The 19,040-nt window shown below is 50.8% G+C and overlaps 1 protein-coding gene across 1 annotated transcript in view; it reads right to left on the minus strand.

The window, feature by feature from the left end:
- The window catches only part of LOC140411190 (dynein axonemal heavy chain 8-like), a 2,783,184-nt gene that overhangs the window by 1,730,895 nt on the left and 1,033,249 nt on the right, over positions 1 to 19,040 (minus strand). Inside the window, exon 41 of the mRNA XM_072500280.1 lies at positions 9,405 to 9,566. Coding sequence (XP_072356381.1) covers positions 9,405 to 9,566 — 162 coding nt within the window. The remainder of the gene's footprint in view (positions 1 to 9,404; positions 9,567 to 19,040) is intronic.

Here is a 19,040-nt window from a genome sequence, read left to right on the forward strand (position 1 = left end):
CTCGTTTGCGCTCACCGACGGGCAGTTGCAATTCCTTCCCAATATTAACAGTGCGCTGTAGAACTCGTCTAGCAATTCTCCGGGGATTTGCTGTCTCGTCGCGAGTTGGTGGCGTGCGTAGACCTGGTTTATGGGCCGAATGTAGACTCCTTTCAGCATGGTGAGCGCTGTCGGGAAATCCTCCGCGTCTTCGATGAGTGTGTAGATCTCCGGGCTCACCCTGGAATGCAGGGCCTGCATTTTCTGATCCTCCGTGGTCCGGCCGGGGGCCGTTCGAAGGTAACCTTCGAAGCATGCTAGCCAGTGTTTAAACACGGCCGCCGAGTTTGCTGCATGGGGGCTGATTTGCAGACACTCCAGGGCGATCCAGAGCTCCGTAGTCTTTTTAAGTCTGCTTAATAAATTGTAGCGCAACAATTATTCACTCAAGTCGAAAAGTGATGAAGTCAATCGAGGCTTTATTAAGCAAGACTTGTTCCCCAGTAGCTCAGTTACAGAATGCGGCTGCTGGGAGAACCCGGGCTCTTATACTCCGCCTTTCTAGGCGGAGCCAGCAGGTGGCAGATCCAACCAGGACCCGGGACCTGTCTGCCAATAGCCTCTCGGCTTCACAGGTACCGTACTACCCCTAATACATACCACCACAGTACTATATGCCCTTTTCACCACCCTATTAACCTGCCCTTCTGCCTTCAGAGATCTGTGAACAAACACTCCAAGGTCTCTTTGTTCCTCAGATCTTCCCAGTGTCAGGCCATTCATTAAATACTTCCTTGTCACATTGCTCCTTCCAAAGTGTATCACCTCACACTTTGCAGGGTTAAATTCCATCTGCCACTTTTCTGCCCATTTGATCATCCCATTTAGAGTCATAGAAGTTTACAGCATGGAAACAGGCCCTTTGGCCCAACTTGTCCATGCTGCCCAGTTTTACCACTAAGATAGACCCAATTACCCGCATTTGGCCCATATCCCTCTCTACCCAGCTTTCCTATATAACTGTCGAAATGCTTTTTAAAAGACAAAATTGTATCCGCCTCCACTACTGCCTCTGGCAGCTCGTTCCAGACACTCACCACCCTCTGTGTGAAAAGATTGCCCCTTTGGATCCTTTTGTATCTCTCTCCTCTCACCTAATGTTAGTGTCACAAGAGGCTTACATTACACTGCAATGAAGTTACCATGCCCTCTAGTTTTAGACTCCCCTAGCTTTGGGAAAAGATGTTGACTATCTACCTTATTTATGCACCTCATTATTTTATAGACCTCTGTAAGTTCACCCCTAAACCTCCTAAACGCCTTGGAAAAAAGTCCCAGCCTATCCAGACTCTCCTCTCTTCTCATAAACCTATGTAAACTACATCAACTGCACTGCCCTCATCTACACACTTGGTCGCATGTTCAACAAAATTCAATGAAATTTGTTAGGTATGACCTCCCTCTGACAAAGCCATGCTGACTATCCCTGATCAAACCCTGCCTCTCCAAGTGAAACACAAGTAATGCCACTCTTGCTTCAGTTAGCTAGCAGGAAATCCCGATAATTATGGTCTTGGTGGAGAGAATCTACCTGAGGCCAAAAAAATGGCAAAGTGCTGTTTGATAACCGATGTTTCTCTGCGCTGCAGTCACCAAGAAACACGCTTAACACGCTTTTCAGTGGACTTTAACCTCACCTAACCTTGTACTGCACCCATGACAGTATGATATCATCGCTATGACGGACACCTGGCTGAAAGAGGAGCAAAATTGGCAGCTCAACATCCCTGGATAGAGCTTCCAGGAAGGATAGAGAGGGGGATGGAAAGAGGGGTGTAGGATTATTGGTTAAAGAATCAATTACATGTGTGAGGAGTGATGTTATACTGAATGAAGCATCGAATGAGGTCATATGGGTTGAGCTCAGCAACTACATTGCTTGACCTGGACTATAAACCCCCAAATGATGGAAGGGAGTAAGAAGACCAAGGGCGCCATTCACCGAAAAGATTTCGAAATGTGGTCGTCAGCAGGAACTTCTGCGAGCTTCCCGGCGCTCGGCCTGGCAAGGCCAGCAACGCAATACGATGTTAATTGGTCCACTTAATGAGGCCCCACGCGCTTCACGCCGCAAATGAAGGTTCGCCAGCCGATTCGCTGGGACTGTGCTCGCCACCCACCCCCCCACCACCCCAGGTGGAGAAGGTAATCAAGAAGGCATACCGTGTGCTTGCCTTCATTGGCCAGGGCATTGAGCATAAAAACTGGAAAGTCAAGCTGCAGCTTTATAGAACCATAGTATAATAATAATACTCCCGCCGGCATGGTGCTCCACCAGCCCTCTAGTGGTGGCGACTTTGTGGAACTGGGGCCAATGGAGAAGGCACGTGGGGGAAGTGAGAGCATCAGTTTGGTCCCCTATTTGCGACAATCACTGGTTTGCCCCGGGTAATCTGGACGATGGGTTCCGAGCATGGTGGTGGGCTGGGATTGAGAGGATGGGGGATCTGTTCTTAGACGGGAGCTTCCCGAGCATGAGGGCGCTGGAGGAGAAATTTGGGCTGGCGAGAGGGAATGATTTCAGGTACTTGCAGGTGCGGGACTTTCTACGCAGACAGATTCCATCCTTCCCACACCTGCCACTTCGGGGTATCTAGGACAGGGTAGTGTCCAGAGGATGGGTAGGGGAGGGGAGGGTCTAGGATATATATAAAGAACTTATGGGGGCGCCGGGTCTCGTAGGGAGACCGTATCTTGTCGGCTGTCGGGGTACGCCACGTAGGCCTACTGGGGGTTAGCGTGGAGAAGATGGACCCTCTCGACCAACGGGTCCGACTTGTGCGTCCGCACGTGTTTTCGGAGCAGGATGGGTCCGGGAGCTGCCAGTCAGGTTGGGAGTGAGGTCCCAGAGGAGGACTTCCTGGGGAAGACAAGGAGACGTTCGTGAGGTGTTTGGTTGGTCGTGGTACAAAGCAGTGACCGGATGGAGTGGAGGGCATCCGGGAGGACTTCCTGCCAGCGGGAGACTGGGAGGTTCCTGGACTGTAGGGCCAGTAGGACGGTCTTCCAGACCATTCCGTTCTCCCTCTCTACGTGTCCGTTACCCCGGGGGTTGTAACTGGTCGTCCTGCTCGAGGCGATGCCCTTGCTGAGCAGGAATTGACGCAGCTCGTCGCTCATAAAGGAGGACCCCCTATCACTATGTATGTAAGCGGGGAACCCGAACAGCGTGAAGATGCTATGGAGGGCCTTGATGACGGTGGTTGCGGTCATGCCGTGGCAGGGGATGGCGAATGGGAACCGAGAGTACTCTTCAATCACGTCCAGGAAGTACGTGTTGCGGTTGGTGGAGGGGAGGGGCCTTTGAAGTCCAAAATGAGGCGTTCAAAGGGACAGGAAGCCTTTATAAGGTGCGCTTTCTCTGGCCTGTAGAAGTGCAGTTTACACTCCGCGCAGATTTGGCAATTCCTGGTGGCTGTCCTGACCTCCTCGATGGAGTAAGGGAGGTTGCGGGTCTTGATAAAGTGGAAGAAGCGAGTCACCCCCGTGTGGCAGAGGTCCTTGTGGAGGGCTCAGAGGCGGTCCACTTGTGCATTGGCACATGTGCCGCGGGACAGGGCATCAGGAGGCTCGTTTAGCTTCCCAGGACGATACAGGATCTCGTAGTTATAGGTGGAGAGTTTGATCCTCCACAGCAAGGTCTTATTGTTTTTTATCTTGCCCCGCTGTGCATTATTGAACATGAAAGCAACCGACCGTTGGTCAGTGAGGAGAGTGAATCTCCTGCCGGGCCAGGTAATGCCTCCAATGTCGCACAGCTTCTACTATGGCCTGGGCCTCCTTTTCGACTGAGGAATGGCGGATTTCGGAAGCATGGAGGGTACGTGAGAAGAAGGCCACGGGTCTGACCGCTTGGTTGAGGGTGGCCGCCAGAGCTACGTCAGACGCGTCGCTCTCGACCTGGAAGGGGAGGGACTCGTCGCTGGCGTGCATTGTGGCCTTTGCAATGTCTGCTTTGAAGCGGCTGAAGGCCTGGCGGGCCTCTATCGACAGGGGAAAAACTGTGGATTGGATCAGGGGAGGGGCCTTGTCCGCATAGTTGGGGACCCTTTGGGCATAGTAAGAGAAAAACCCTCGGCAGCGCTTCAGGGCCTTGGAGCAGTGAGGGAGGGGGAACTCCATAAGGGGGCGCTTGCGTTCAGGGTTGGGGCCTATAACTCCATTTCGCACTACGTAGCCGAGGATGGCTAGGCGGTCGGTGCTAAACACGCATTTATCCTTGTTATACGTAAGGTTAAGGATCTTTGCGGTCGGGATTAATTTTTGGAGGTTGTGTCGTGGTCCTGCTGGCCATGGCCGCAGATGGTGACATTATCGAGATACGGCAATGTTGCCCTTAAACCGTACCGGTCAACCATTCGGTCCATCTCGCACTGGAAGACCGAGACCCCCGTTAGTGACACAGACGGGAACCCTTAAGAAGTGGTAGAGCCGCCCATCTGTCTCGAAGGCAGTGTACTTGCGGTCACTAGTGCGGATGGGGAGCTGGTTGTAGGCGGACTTAAGATCCACTGTGGAGAAGACTTGCGCGATCCTGTTTACCAGGTCGGATATGCGGGGGAGAGGGTAAGCTGCGTAAACCTGTTGATGGTCTGACTGTAGTCGATGACCATCCTATGCTTCTCCCCGGTCTTTACCACCACTACTTGAGCTCTCCAGGGACTGTTGCTCGCTTCGATGACTTCTTCCCTCAGAAGCCTTTGGACATCTGACCTAATAAAGATCCGATCCTGGGCACTGTATCGTCTGCTCCTGGTGGCGACGGGTTTGCAATCCGGGGTGAGGTTCGCAAACAGGGAAGGCGGATCGACCTTGAGTTTCGCGAGGCTACAGTCAGTGAGAGGGGGTATAGGGCCGCCGAATTTGAAAGTTAGACTTTGGAGATTGCACTGGAAGTCTAACCCTAGGAGTGTGTCCGCGCAGAGGTGGGGAAGGACGTAGAGCCGGTAATTTTTAAATTCCCTTCCCTGGACCGTGAGGTTTGCTACACAAAACCCCTTTATCTCTACTGAGTGGGAACCGGAGGCCAGGGAGATTTTTTGATTAACGGGGTGGACGGGGAGAGAACAGCGCCTTACCGTGTCGGGGTGTATGAAGCTCTCCGTTCTCCCAGAGTCGATTAAGCAGGACGTCTCGTGCCATTGATTAGTACTGTTGTTGTAGCAGTTGAGAGTGTTCGAGGCGGGGACTGGTCCAGGGTCACCGAGGCTAATCGCGGCAGCAGTTGAGTGTTCTCTTCGGGTGGTGTTTGGTCAGCCGAGCTGGGGTCCTGGGAGTCCATCCAAGATGGCGGCTCCCATTGGTCGCACATGGCTGGGGGTGCACAAAAAGACAGAGTCCATCCATCGCAAGTGGCGTCCGCGGGACAAGATGGCGGCGCCCGGGGGCTGCACATGGCCCTGGAGGAAGATGGCGGTGCCCGCTGGCCATGCGGGGACCATGGAGAGGGTTATGGTGGCGGTCCGCATTCGCCACCGGAAACCGCAGCGACCGCACGGGCCTGGCATACCACCACGAAGTGGCCCTTTTTACCGCATCCCTTGCAGGTGGATGCGCGAGCCGGACAGCGCTGCCAGGGGTGCTTGGCTAGGCCTCAAAAGAAGCAGCGGGGCCCCCCGGGTTGTCAGGCCACCTTGCAGCACAAGCTTGTGGGGGGATGGGAGATGTCTCGGGGTCGGCTGCGGAGGGGTTCCATGCTGCCCAGGGGGCTGCCACACGGTCGGGGACGTAAGCGTGGGCGTTTCGGGAGGCCACATCCAGGGAGCCTGCAAGGGCCCATGCCTCCTTGAGGCCTAGGGTGTCTTTCTCCAGCAATCACTGGGAGATTTGGGAGGACAGCATACCTGCAACGAAAGCGTCCCGGATCAAACATTCTGTGTGGTCGCTCGCCGAAACTTGCAGGCAGCTGCAGTTTCACCCCAACACCAGGAGCGCACGGTAGAATTCTTCCAGCGATTCCCCAGGGTTTTTTCGCCTCGTTGCGAGCAGATGTCGGGTGTAGATCTTGGGGTCTATATGTTCATACATCTTTGAAAGTTGCCACTCAAGTGGATAGAGCTGGGAAGAAGGCCTATGGTGTGCTAGCGTTCATTAACAGAGGGACTGAATTTAAGAGCCGAGAGGTGATGATGCAGCTGTACAAAGCTTTGGTAAGGCCACATTTGGAGTACTGTGTACAGTTCTGGTCGCCTCATTTTAGAAAGGATGTGGAAGCGTTGGAAAAGGTGCAAAGGAGATTTCCCAGGATGTTGCCTGGAATGGAGAGTAGGTCTTACGAGGAAAGGTTGAGGGTGCTAGGCCTTTTCTCATTAGAACGGAGGAGGATGAGGGGCGACTTGATAGAGGTTTATAAGATGATCAGGAGAATAGAGTAGAAAGTCAGAGACTTTTTCCCCGGGTGGAACAAACCATTACAAGGGGACATAAATTTAAGGTGAATGGTGGAAGATATAGGGGGGATGTCAGAGGTAGGTTCTTTACCCAGAGATTAGTGGGGGCATGGAATGCACTATCTGTGGAAGTAGTTGAGTCGGACCTTCAGGGACCTTCAAGCAGCTATTGGATAGGTACATGGATTATGGTAAAATGATATAGTGTAGATTTATTTGTTCTTAAGGGCAGCATGGTAGCATTGTGGATAGCACAATTGCTTCACAGCTCCAGGGTCCCAAGTTCGATTCCGGCTTGGGTCACTGTCTGGGCGGAGTCTGCACATCCTCCCCGTGTGTACATAATACGCACACCAGTTTCCTCCCACAGTCCAAAGATGTGCAGGTTAGGTGGATTGGCCATGATAAATTGCCCTTAGTGTCCAAAATTGCCCTTAGTGTTGGGTGGGGTTACTCGGTTATGGGGATCGGGTGGAGTTGTTGACCTTGGGTAGGGTGCTCTTTCCAAGAGCCGGTGCCGACTCGATGGGCCGAATGGCCTCCTTCTGCACTGTAAATTCTATGATAATCTATGATTAATCTAGGACAAAGGTTCGGCACAACATCGTGGGCCGAAGGGCCTGTTCTTTGCTGTATTTTTCTATGTTCTATGTTCTATAAATATAATGTCCTTTAGCAGCGCTATAGCTGCATCAAAGTCATCTGCATCGTCGATGAGGGTGTAAATTTCCGGGCTCACCCTCGAGTGCAGGACTTGCAATTTCTGTTCTCCCGTGGGTGTGTTTTCGGCCATTCCGAGATATTCGTTAAAACACGCCAGCCAGTGCTTGAAGGTTGCCGCTGAGCTTGCCGCATGGGGGCTGAGTTGCAGACACTCCGGCTTGATTCGGAGCTCCATCCTTTTAAATCTAGCTTATTAAATTGATGCACGATCAATGACCACTAAAGCGAGGTTGTAGTCCAACTGAAGGCTAGATGTTTCCCCCAGCAGCTCAGGTACAGAAAGAAGGCTGCTGGGTGGCACGGGCTCTTATACCCCGCCTTGCAGGGCGGAGCTACCATACAGCTTGACCAATAGGAAACATACAATATCTACCAATGGTGTTCCAGCATTACTAGGTACCATAATACCTCTACACAGACTACCTCAGATGGCATTAGCTATGAGGAGAGGTTGGATAAACTTGATTTGTTCTCACTGGAACAATGGAGGTTGAGGGGCGACCTGATAGAAGTCTACGAGATTATGAAGGGCATGAACAGAATGTGTGATATGGTACGAATTAAGTAATGGCATGATGGGAAAACTGGTCAATGGGAAGACTGGTCAAAATGTTTGATACAATGTAAGAAAGGCTGAACTACTCATTCCAGCTCACCAGGCCCATGTAAGGAATGCTCACAGTTCACCAGACCCCTGTAAGAAATGCTGCCCTAACCATTTCAGACTGTAAGACTGATAAGGCCAACTCTGCATAACTTGAAGTCTGAAAAGATCAGCGAAGGTCGAGCCATTCCAAAACACCGGACCTCAGCAACTCCTGATAAAACTAACTTGTCATAATCCAGGGCCGTAGGAATTAAACAAGATAAGTTCAGGAAGAAATAATTCTATTCCGACCTTTCAATGTTCCCTCCAAGGACAAGATAATGGTATGAGTGATCTGACCAAAAAAGGTCTGTTCTATGCTTCCGTTTGTATTTCCGATCAAATTCCTGACTAAACTGTTGTCACACAATCTTGATAATGATAATGTATAAATATTGAGCTAATTTTCTGCGAAAACGCGGAACTTGCAAAAGACTCAGCAGTTTTGATGACTGCTCTCTGATTTCGAGTTTCAACCAGTATTGCATGCAGTCTTTTCGAAAATAAAGCTTTGTTATTTTGTCTTAACGAGCGTGTTGAATCTTTCTACTACAGAAGCGGGAAAATATTGACTTTAGCAAGTGGATAGTCAGAAGCTTTCTCCCAAGGTGGAAGATTCAATTACTCGGGGACATAGGTTTAAGGTGCAAGGGGCAAATTTGAGAAGAGATGTGCGAGGGAAGTTTGTTACACAGAAGGCAGTGTTTGTCTGGAACTTGCTGCCTCGCTGAAGGTGGTGGAAGCAGGTACGATAGTGACATTTAAGGGGCGTGTTAACCAATACATTAATAGGATGGGAATAGAGGGATACGGACCCCGGAAGTGCAGAATGTTTTAGGTTAAACGGGCAGCATGGTCATCACAGGCTGGAGGGTCGAAGGGCCTGTTTCTTTGCTGTACTTTTCTTTGTTCTTTGTCCGTCACTTTTTTGCCTTATCTTTTCCAAAGTCTTTTTTTGTCCAACCTCAGTAACGTTCCTTCATAATTTAAATGTTTGTTACATCTCATCTGATCTAACATATGATGGTCTTTACATCAATAAGATCTAACCCAAACTGTCCAAGAACCTGATAATGGGGGATAATCATGAATCATAGACTTTTATAGCATGGAAGGAGGCCTTTTGACCCATTGTGTCAGCACCAGCCACCAATCACCCAATTATTTTAATCCCATTTTCCAGAACTTGGTCCGTAGCCTTGTATGCTCATCTAAATACTTCCCAAACGTTGTGAGGTTCCCACCTCTGCCACGCTTTCAGGAATTGAATTCCATATTCGAACCACCCTCGAGGTGAAAGAATTTTCCCTCACATCTCTTCGAAACTATTACCTTAAATCCATGCCCCCTGGTGTTGATCCTTCCACTAAGAGGACAAGTACCTTTCTATCCATCCTATCTATACCCCTCACAATTTTATATATCTCAATCAGCCTTCTCTGCTCCCAAGGAAAACAACCCCAAGCTATCCAGTCTCTCTTAAAGCTGAAACACTCCAGCCCAGGCAACAGCCCGATGGATCTCCTCTGCACCCCCTCCAGCGCAATCACTTTGTTCCTATAGTGTGGTGACCAAAAACAAAACTATCAATATCTTTATTGATTTACCTGGCCAGGAGCCTCATAGAGGAAAGGTATTAGCTGGAAATCTGGTTCGCTGAAGCCGTAATATGCTAGTTTAATCACAGTATGTAATGAACCTTGCTGCACACGCAATAATTCACTTAGCCAGAGTTCCACAGGTCCCTTTGCAATCACTGGGGTATCCAGCTGCAAAAAAAGATGAATATCACTCATGTTATAGATAGCATTAAGTGCAAAATATTTTCTCTGAAACAACTTTAATCATATTTTCATGAGGAAAGGTTCCAGATAAATATTCTAAACACAATATGGGGGGGATTTTCCAGCTGCTTGCTGATGGGATCTTCCGGTCTTGATGTCAGTGACCCCCTGTTGGAGACCCCTGTTTTCCGGCAAGGGTCGGTACAAATAATAGGAAGGATTATTGACAACAGCGAAAATGGAAGATCCCACTGCCGCCCAATGGGGGGCTGCCTGCGCCGTGGGGAGGGAGGAGGAATTCCGCAGTGGTGGTGGCGTATTGGTATTATCGCTGGACTAGTAATCCAGAGAAACAGGGTAATGCTCTGGGGACCTTGGTTTGAATCCCACCATGAGAGATGGTGAAATCTGAATGCAATAAAAATCTGGAATTCAAAGTCTAATAATGATGACAATGAAGCAATTGTTGATTGTCATAAAAAACCCATCTGGTTCACTTATGTCCATTAAGGAAGGAAATCTGATGTCCTTACCTGGTCTTACCTACATGTGACTCCAGATCCACAACAATGTGGTTGAGTCGTAACTGCCCTCAGCCACGCCCACATCCCATGAACAAAGTGTTTTAAAAAATCATTCATATGTGCTCTGCCCAAAAGCAGGTCCTTAACTCATCATCTGCTGGTGCTTCATCCTGTGCTGTTTTCTTGGCAGTAGTAATTTACTACTGCCTTCCACTCTCAGGGGCTGGTTAAGTAGGCAGGTCCCAATCAAACAGAACAGCAATCAAAACCAAGTTTTGCAATTATTCTGAACCAAATGTTAGCCATCCTGCCAACTGAACTAACCGGTGTTGGCAATTCTGGACAGGCTGAAAACAGATAAGTCCCCGGGGCCTGATGGGATTTATCCTAAGATTCTCTGGGCGGCCAGGGGAGAGATTGCTGGACTTTTGGCTCTGATTTTTATGTCATCATTGGCTACAGGAATAGTGCCAGAGGACTGAAGGATAGCAAATGTGGTCCCTTTGTTCAAAAAGTGGAGCAGAGACAACTCCGGCAACTATAGACCGGTGAGTCTCACGTCTGTAGTGGGTAAAGTCTTGGAGGGGATTATAAGAGACAAGATTTATAATCATCTAGATAGGAATAATATGATCAGGGACAGTCAGCATGGCTTTGTGAAGGGTAGGTCATGACTCACAAACCTTATCGAGTTCTTTGAGAAGGTGACTGAACAAGTAGACGAGGGTAGAGCAGTTGATGTGGTGTATATGGATTTCAGTAAAGCGTTTGATAAGGTTCCCCACGGTAGGCTATTGCAGAAGGTACGGAGGCTGGGGATTGAGGGTGATTTAGAGATGTGGATCAGAAATTGGCTAGCTGAAAGAAGACAGAGGGTGGTGGTTGATGGGAAATGTTCAGAATGGAGTTCAGTTACAAGTGGCGTACCACAAGGATCTGTTCTGGGGCCGTTGCTGATTGTCATTTTTATCAATGACCTAGAGGAAGGCGCAGAAGGGTGGGTGAGTAAATTTGCAGACGACACTAAAGTCGGTGGTGTTGTCGAGTGTGGAAGGATGTAGCAGGTTACAGAGGGATATAGATAAGCTGCAGAGCTGGGCTGAGAGGTGGCAAATGGAGTTTAATGTAGAGAAGTGTGAGGTGATTCACTTTGGAAGGAATAACAGGAAAGCGGAATATTTGGCTAATGGTAAAGTTCTTGGAAGTGTGGATGAGCAGAGGGATCTAGGTGTCCATGTACATAGATGCCTGAAAGTTGCCGCCCAGGTTGATAGGGTTGTGAAGAAGGCCTATGGAGTGATGGCCTTTATTGGTAGAGGGATTGAGTTCTGGAGTCAGGAGGTCATGTTGCAGCTGTACAAAACTCTGGTACGGCCGCATTTGGAGTATTGCGTACAGTTGTGGTCACCGCATTATAGGAAGGACGTGGAGGCTTTGGAGCGGGTGCAGAGGAGATTTACCAGGATGTTGCCTGGTATGGAGGGAAAATCTTATGAGGAAAGGCTGATGGACTTGTTTTCGTTGGAGAGAAGAAGGTTAAGAGGAGACTTGATAGAGGCATACAAAATGATCAGGGGGTTAGATAGGGTGGACAGTGAGAGCCTTCTCCCGCGGATGGAAATGGCTGGCACGAGGGGACATAGGTTTAAACTGAGGGGTAAAATATACAGGACAGAGGTCAGAGGTAGGTTCTTTATGCAAAGAGTGGTGAGGCCGTGGAATGCCCTACCTGCAACAGTAGTGAACTCGCCAACATTGAGGGCATTTAAAAGTTTATTGGATAAGCATATGGATGATAATGGCATAGTGTAGGTTAGATGGCTTTTGTTTCGGTGCAACATCGTGGGCCGAAGGGCCTGTACTGCGCTGTATCGTTCCATGTTCTATGTTCTAAGTGACTCACGATCCTGAATTGGTATTATATCACTTTTTCTTCACTGTTGCAAAATACTGGAACTCCTTTTCTAACAGCACTATGAGTGTACATACACCACATGGACTGCAGCGGATCAAGAAGGCGGCTCACGGTCATCTTCTTAAGGGCAGATAGCATTGGACAATAAATTCTGGGGCGGGATTCTCCGTTTCAGAGAGTAAGTGCTGACGACAGGACAGATTTGGTAATTTCTACAACAGCAAAATTCCACAACCGTTAATGGGCTAGCATCGGCAGCACGCAGAACACGATCAATTCCAATGAAAAACTGCGTCAGATTTGCCACGGTCGGGGTTGACACTTGAGAGGCTGACAAGTTGCAGCCGCATATTAGCACTCCGCTCCCCACAAACATTTACCCCAGCCAACAAGATGACAACGAGGAGAGCGGCACCCTGGTTCACTGTTGCAGAACTCAAGACCCCATTGGATGCGGTGGAGGAAAGGTGGGCCACCCTGTATCCCAGGGTGGGAAGGATGCTGCCCCCCAACACTGTTCATTGGGCATGGGCGCTGATGCCAGATGTCGTCAGTGCCGTGGGCTTCACCACCTGGACAGGCCAGCAGTGCCATAAAAGGCTGCACAACCTCCCCAGGGCGGCCAGGGTGAGTAGACAGCTCTGCGCCCCTGGCACTAGCCCGTGTCCCACAGACCCCTTACCCCGTTCTGCCCATGTGGAGGACGAGTGCACCACACCCGACACCACATGTCCAACCCACCACTAAAGCACTCCACCCCCCCCTCCAACCCACCACCCCCGCATCCACCCCCTTCCATCCTACCCTCCACGCACTCCACCCCCTCCATCCCACCACCCCCACACTCCACCCCCTCCAACCCACCACCCCCACACTCCACCCCCCTCCATCCCACCACTCCAGCACTCCAGCCCTTCCCGCTGATCCCGCAAGACACAAGACATGACACATGATTGGATCACAGTTGGGGTGGTGGGTGGTGGTGGAGGGGATGGTGTGGAGGTGATATAGGTATACCGGCTGCCATGGCCGGGCGCCCTGACCACAAAGGCTACTCTCCCTCTGTGCTGCATGCGTCCGACTGCCTTACATACTGCGTTTACTGTCTCCCTTGCTTACCCCTACACCCAGGAGAAGGTGGCCCACAACCGCCAGGTGAGGGAAAAGACTGGAGGGGGACCACTGGACCTGTAGCTCCTCACCCCAGGAGAGCAGCAGGCACTGGACCGGGTTGGTAGACCCAGAGAGGGGGCAGTCGCAGAGGCGGAGGTCATCATCGGGCAAGCAAGTGAGACCCTGCAGAGTTGTGGGTCCCCATGGCATATGTGTCACCACCCCCACCACCTCTTCCACCACCCCCAACAACCACCCCCACACCACTCCCCGGCACACACACCACTATCAATCCCACCACTCCCTCCACTACGAGCCATCCCCCTCCACCACCACCATACCTATATCACCTCCACACCATCCCCTCTACCAACACCCACCACCCCAACCGTGATCCAATCATGTGTCATGTCTTGTGTCTTGTGGGATCAGCGGGAAGGGCTGGAGGGCTGGAGTGGTGGGATGGAAGGGGGTGGAGTGTGGGGGTGGTGGGTTGGAGGAGGTGGAGTGAGTGGAGGGTGGGATGGAGGGGGGTGGATGCGAGGATGGTGGGATGGAGGGTGGATGGAGTGCAGGTGGTGGGTTGGAGGGGGGATGGAGTGCAGGGGTGGTGGGTCGGAGGGGGGTGGAGTGCGGGGGTGATGGGTTGGAGGGGGAGTGGAGTGCGGGGGTGGTGGGTTGGTGGGGAAGTGGAGTGCGGGGTGGTGGGTTGGAGGGTGGTGGAGTGCGGGGTTGGTGGGTTGGAGGGGGTGGAGTGCTTTAGTGGTGGGTTGGAGGGGGGTGGAGTGTGGGGGTGGTGGGTTGGAGGGGGGTGGAGTGCGTGGTTGGTGGGTTGGAGGGGGGTGGAGTGTGGGGGTGCTGGGTTGGAGGGGGAGTGGAGTGTTGGGGTGGTGGGTTGGAGGGGGAGTGGAGTGCAGGGGTGGTGGGTCGGAGGGGGGGTGGAGTGCGGGGGTGATGGGTTGGAGGGGGAGTGGAGTGCGGGGGTGGTGGGTTGGTGGGGAAGTGGAGTGCGGGGTGGTGGGTTGGAGGGTGGTGGAGTGCGGGGTTGGTGGGTTGGAGGGGGTGGAGTGCTTTAGTGGTGGGTTGGAGGGGGGTGGAGTGTGGGGGTGGTGGGTTGGAGGGGGGTGGAGTGCGGGGTTGGTGGGTTGGAGGGGGGTGGAGTGTGGGGGTGCTGGGTTGGAGGGGGAGTGGAGTGTTGGGGTGGTGGGTTGGAGGGGGAGTGGAGTGCGGTGGGGTGGGTTGGAGGGGGGTGGAGTGCGGGGTTGGTGGGATGGAGGGTGGTGGAGTGCTTTAGTGGTGGGTTGGAGGGGGAGTGGAGGCGGGGGTGGTGGGTTGGAGGTGGGGGTGGAGTGTCGGGGTGGTCGGATGGAGGGGGTGGAATGTGGGGGGTGGAGGGTTGGAGGTGGGAGTGGAGTGCGGGTTGGTGGGTTGGAGGGGGGGGTGGGGGGTTGGAGGGGGGGTGGAGGGTTTGAGGTGGGAGTGGAGTGCGGATTGGTGGGTTGGAGGGGGGGTGAAGTGCATGGATGGTCGGCTGGAGGGGGGGGTGGAGTGTGGGGGTGGTCGGATGGAGGGGGGGGGGTGGAGTGTGGGGTGGTGGGATAAAGGGGGGGTGGAGTGTGGGGATGGTGGGATGGCCGCACCCAGGCAGCTGGTGTCACTCTGCACAACCACAGTGGTCGGTCAGTGGAATCTTGGATGATGAAAGTGATTGTTAGAAGACACAGCACAATCCTTTTAGACCTGATACATTTTCCAGAAATGTAGAACAACAATTTGTGGGACGGTCAGTGAATAGTATCACAGAATCCCGAGAAAAGGTGGCCTTTTGGCCCATCGAGTCTGTACTGACTCTTTGGAAGAGCACCCTACCCAGGCTCCCGCGCCAACCCTGCCACCCATAACCCCACCAAACCTGCACATCTTTGGACTGTGGAAGGAAACCGGAGCACCCGGAGGAAACCCATGCAGCTACAGGAATAACATGCAAACTCCACACAGTCACCTAAGGCTGGAATTGAACCCGGGAGACAGAATTTAATAAATTAAAGGCAGATATGTCTCTGGAACCTGATGGCCTGCACTCTAAGGTATTAAGGGAGGTGGCAGCAGAGATAATGGATGCATTGGTTATGATATTTCAGAATTCCCTGGATTTTGGAAGGGTCCCAGTTGGTTGGAAACACGTTAATATGATGCCCCTATTCAAAAAGTAGAAACTATTATCATGGGAGTGGACCTTTAAGAAAGGTTTTTGTCTTATTACATGGCTTCAGTGATGTCATTTTTGTGGGCGGTGCTGAGTTGCAGCTGCGAGTTTTATTTCGCTTTCACATTTGACTGCTGTGGACTCAGACAGAAAACAGAAGTGTTTTGGCCTGTCTTTTTCTAGTTTCATTTTAAATATCTATTCCAGAAGTAAACAGGTTGTGACTACCAACTTTGATAACTTAAAAAAATCTCAGGGAACAAAGAAAAAAGAACAATACAGCACAGGAACAGGCCCATCGGCTCTCAAGCCTGTGCCAATCATGTGTCCTATCCAACCACCTGGATCCTTCTTTACTCTGTCTGTTCATGTGCCTATCCAGATGAGTCTTAAAGGTCGCTAACGTATCTGCCTCAACCATCTCACTTGGCAGTGCATTCCAGGCCACCACCACCCTCTGTGTAAAATACTTCCCCCGCACATCTCCACTGAACCTTTCCCCCTCACCTTGAACTTGTGCCCCCTTGTAATTGTAATTTCCAGGGCAGCATGGTGGCACAGTGGTTTGCATTGCTGCCTCACGGCGCTGAGGTCCCAGGTTCGATCCCGGCTCTGGGTCACAGTCCGTGTGGAGTTTGCACATTCTCCCTGTGTTTGCGTGGGTATCGCCCCCACAACCCAAAGATGTGCAGGATAGGTATTTTTAAAAAAGTAATTGTCATTTCCGCCCTGGGAAAAAGTCTCTAACTGTTCACCCTATCTATACCCCTAATAATTTTATAAACTTCTACCAGATCGCCCCTCAGCCTCCGTCTCTCTAGGGAGAACAATCCCAGTTCATTCAATACCCTCTAATACCCTCCATACCAGGCAACATCCTGGTAAACCTTTCTGTACTCTCTCCAAAGCCTCCATGTTTTTCTGGTAGTATGATGACCAGAATTGGACACACTATTCCAAATGTGGCCAAATCAATGTTCTGTATAATTGTAACATTACTTTTGAGCTTTTATACTCCATACCCCGTCCTATGAAGGCAAGCATGCCATATGCTATCTTTATCACCCTTTCCACCTGTGCTGCCACTTTTAAGGATCTATGGACCTGCATGCCCAGATCTTTCTGTGTCTCTATGCTCCTGATAGTTCTGCCATTTATTTAATAGCTCTCACCTGAATTGGACCTATCAAAATGCATCACCTCGCATTTGTCTGGGTTAAATTCCATCTGCAATTTCTCTGCCCAATTTTGCAGCCTATCTATATCCTGTTGCATTCTCTGACAATCTTCATCACTAACTTATTTATGTGAGAATGCAGAATGCTGGGCCACGCCCTTGAAAAGGAGTTTTTGGTTTATGGGATTTTGTTTTTGAATTGGAACAGTTAAAGGAGAATTCATTAAGTGTTATACATAGATTACTGTAGCTGTGGGGTGTCTTTATGTCTGTAATTGATAAAAATTCTTGCTGAGTGTTTGTATAAATGTTAACTAAGTTCTTAGAATGAAGTTTATTTTGATTAAAGTGTCCAGGAAGACTGTTGAATCACACCTAAAAGGTAGGCTCTTGTGCTCACCGTAGCTAAATTCAACATAAGACGTTATAGGTCAGGTAAACTCTACAACACACTTTGGAGTTTTTAAAAACCTGGCCCATAACACTATCGAGTGATTGTTGTGGTGGGGATGTTGCCAGAAGGTTTTCCTCGGAAGATGATGTCTAGCACGAGGGGACATAGCTTTAAATTGAGGGGAGATAGATATAGGACAGATGTCAGAGGTAAGTTCTTTACTCAGGGAGTAGTAAGGGTGTGGAATGCCCTGCCTGCAACAGTAGTGGACTCGCCTACATTAAGGGCATATAAATGGTCATTGGATAGACATATGGACAATAAGGGAATAGTGCAGATGGGCTTTAGGGTGGTTTCACAGGTCGGCGCAACATCGAGGGCCGAAGGGCCTGTACTGCGCTGTAATGTCCTATGTTCTAAGGTCCCGGGTTCGATTCCCGGCTTGGGTCGCTGTCTGTGCGGAGTCTGCATGTTCGCCCTGTGTCTGCGTGGATTTCCTCCGGGTGCTCTAGTTTCCTCCCACAAGTCCCGAAAGAAGTGCTGTTAGGTAATTTTGACATTCTGAATTCTCCCTCAGTGTACCCGAACAGGTGCCGGAGTGTGACGACTGGGGGATTTTCACACTAACATCATTGCAGTGTTAATGTAAGCCTACTTGTGACAATAAAGATTATTATGTCTGCACTATGGTGTCGACACCCTTGGCGATGCTCCGCAGGAACTGGGATATGCTCTGGAGCACCTCATCAAAGTCCACCTGGGACTGGGACACATTCCCCCAGCAGCTGGGGAATGCTGTTGAGGTGCTCAGCCATGGCCGCCACTGACTGAGCCACACCTTAGACACCACCACTCATGCTGCTGGCGTTATGCACCAGGCTCTCTACTGCGGTCGCCACCCTCGCATTTGCCGACGACATGTCCTGTGTCTGTATCCTCTGGGACTCCTGCAGTCGGCTATGGACCTGCTGGAGTGTTGCTGACATCCCTGTCTGAACATCAAAGACGGCACGGTAGCACAGTGGTTAGCACTGTTGCATCACATCTCCAGGGTCCCAGGTTCGATTCCTGGCTTGGGTCACTATCTGTGCAGAGTCTGCTTGTTCTCCTTGTGCCTCCGTGGGTTTCCTCCGGGTGCTCTGGTTTCCTCTCACAGTCCAAAGATGTGCTGGTTAGGTGGATTGGCTATGCTGAATTGCCCTTAGTGTCCAAAAAAGGTTAGATTGGATTTGTTTATTGTCACGTGTACCGAGGTACTGTGAAAAGTATTTTACAGGAATAGAGTGGAGATGTGGGGATAGGGTGGAGGTGTGGGCTCAGGTAGGGTGCTCTTTCCAAAGGCCGATGCAGACTCAATGGGCCGAATGGTCTCCTTCTGCACTGTAAATTCTATGATTCTATGATCACGGCCGCACCCTATCGGCTGCATCAGCTCAGGGGGTTAACCTGATCCAGGGGCTCAGCATCTGACTGTGACCTAGCTGGATTCTGGGATCGAGCAGACCTCCGACTGCTGTCTCACCTGGGCGTTCCTACCTCCACCAGATTTTAAAAAAAATTAATTTAAAGGATGTGGGTGTCGCTGGTTAGGCCAGCATTTATTACCCATCCCTAGTTGCCCTTCAGAAGGTGGTAGTGAGTTGCTTTCTTGAACAGCTACAATCCTTGAGGTGTAGGTACATCCACTGTGCTGTTATGGAGGGAGTTCCAGGACTTTAAGCCAGCGACAGTGAAGGATCAGCTTTATATTTCCAATCAGGATGGTGAGTGACTTGGATGGGAACCTCTAGGTGATGGGGTTCCCAGGTATCTGCTGCTCTTGTCCTTCTAGATGTTGTGGCCGTGAGTTTGGAATGTGCTGTCAAGGAAGCTTTCTGAGTTACTGCAGTGCTTCATGTAGATGGTGCACATGGCTGCCACTGTTCGTCGGTGGTAGAGGGTTTGAATGTTTGTGGAAGGGGGAGCAATCAAGTGTGCTGCTTTGTCCTGGGTGATTTCGAGCTCCTTGAGTGTTGTTGGAGCTGCACTCATCCAGACAATGGAGAATATTCCATTACACCCTTGACTTGTGCCTTGCAGATGGTGCACAGGCTTTGGGGGTCAAGAAGTGAGTTACTCAGTGTAGGATTC

The sequence above is a fragment of the Scyliorhinus torazame genome, chromosome 4 (assembly GCF_047496885.1).
Source record: "Scyliorhinus torazame isolate Kashiwa2021f chromosome 4, sScyTor2.1, whole genome shotgun sequence".
In the NCBI taxonomy this organism is placed as follows: Eukaryota; Metazoa; Chordata; class Chondrichthyes; order Carcharhiniformes; family Scyliorhinidae; genus Scyliorhinus; species Scyliorhinus torazame.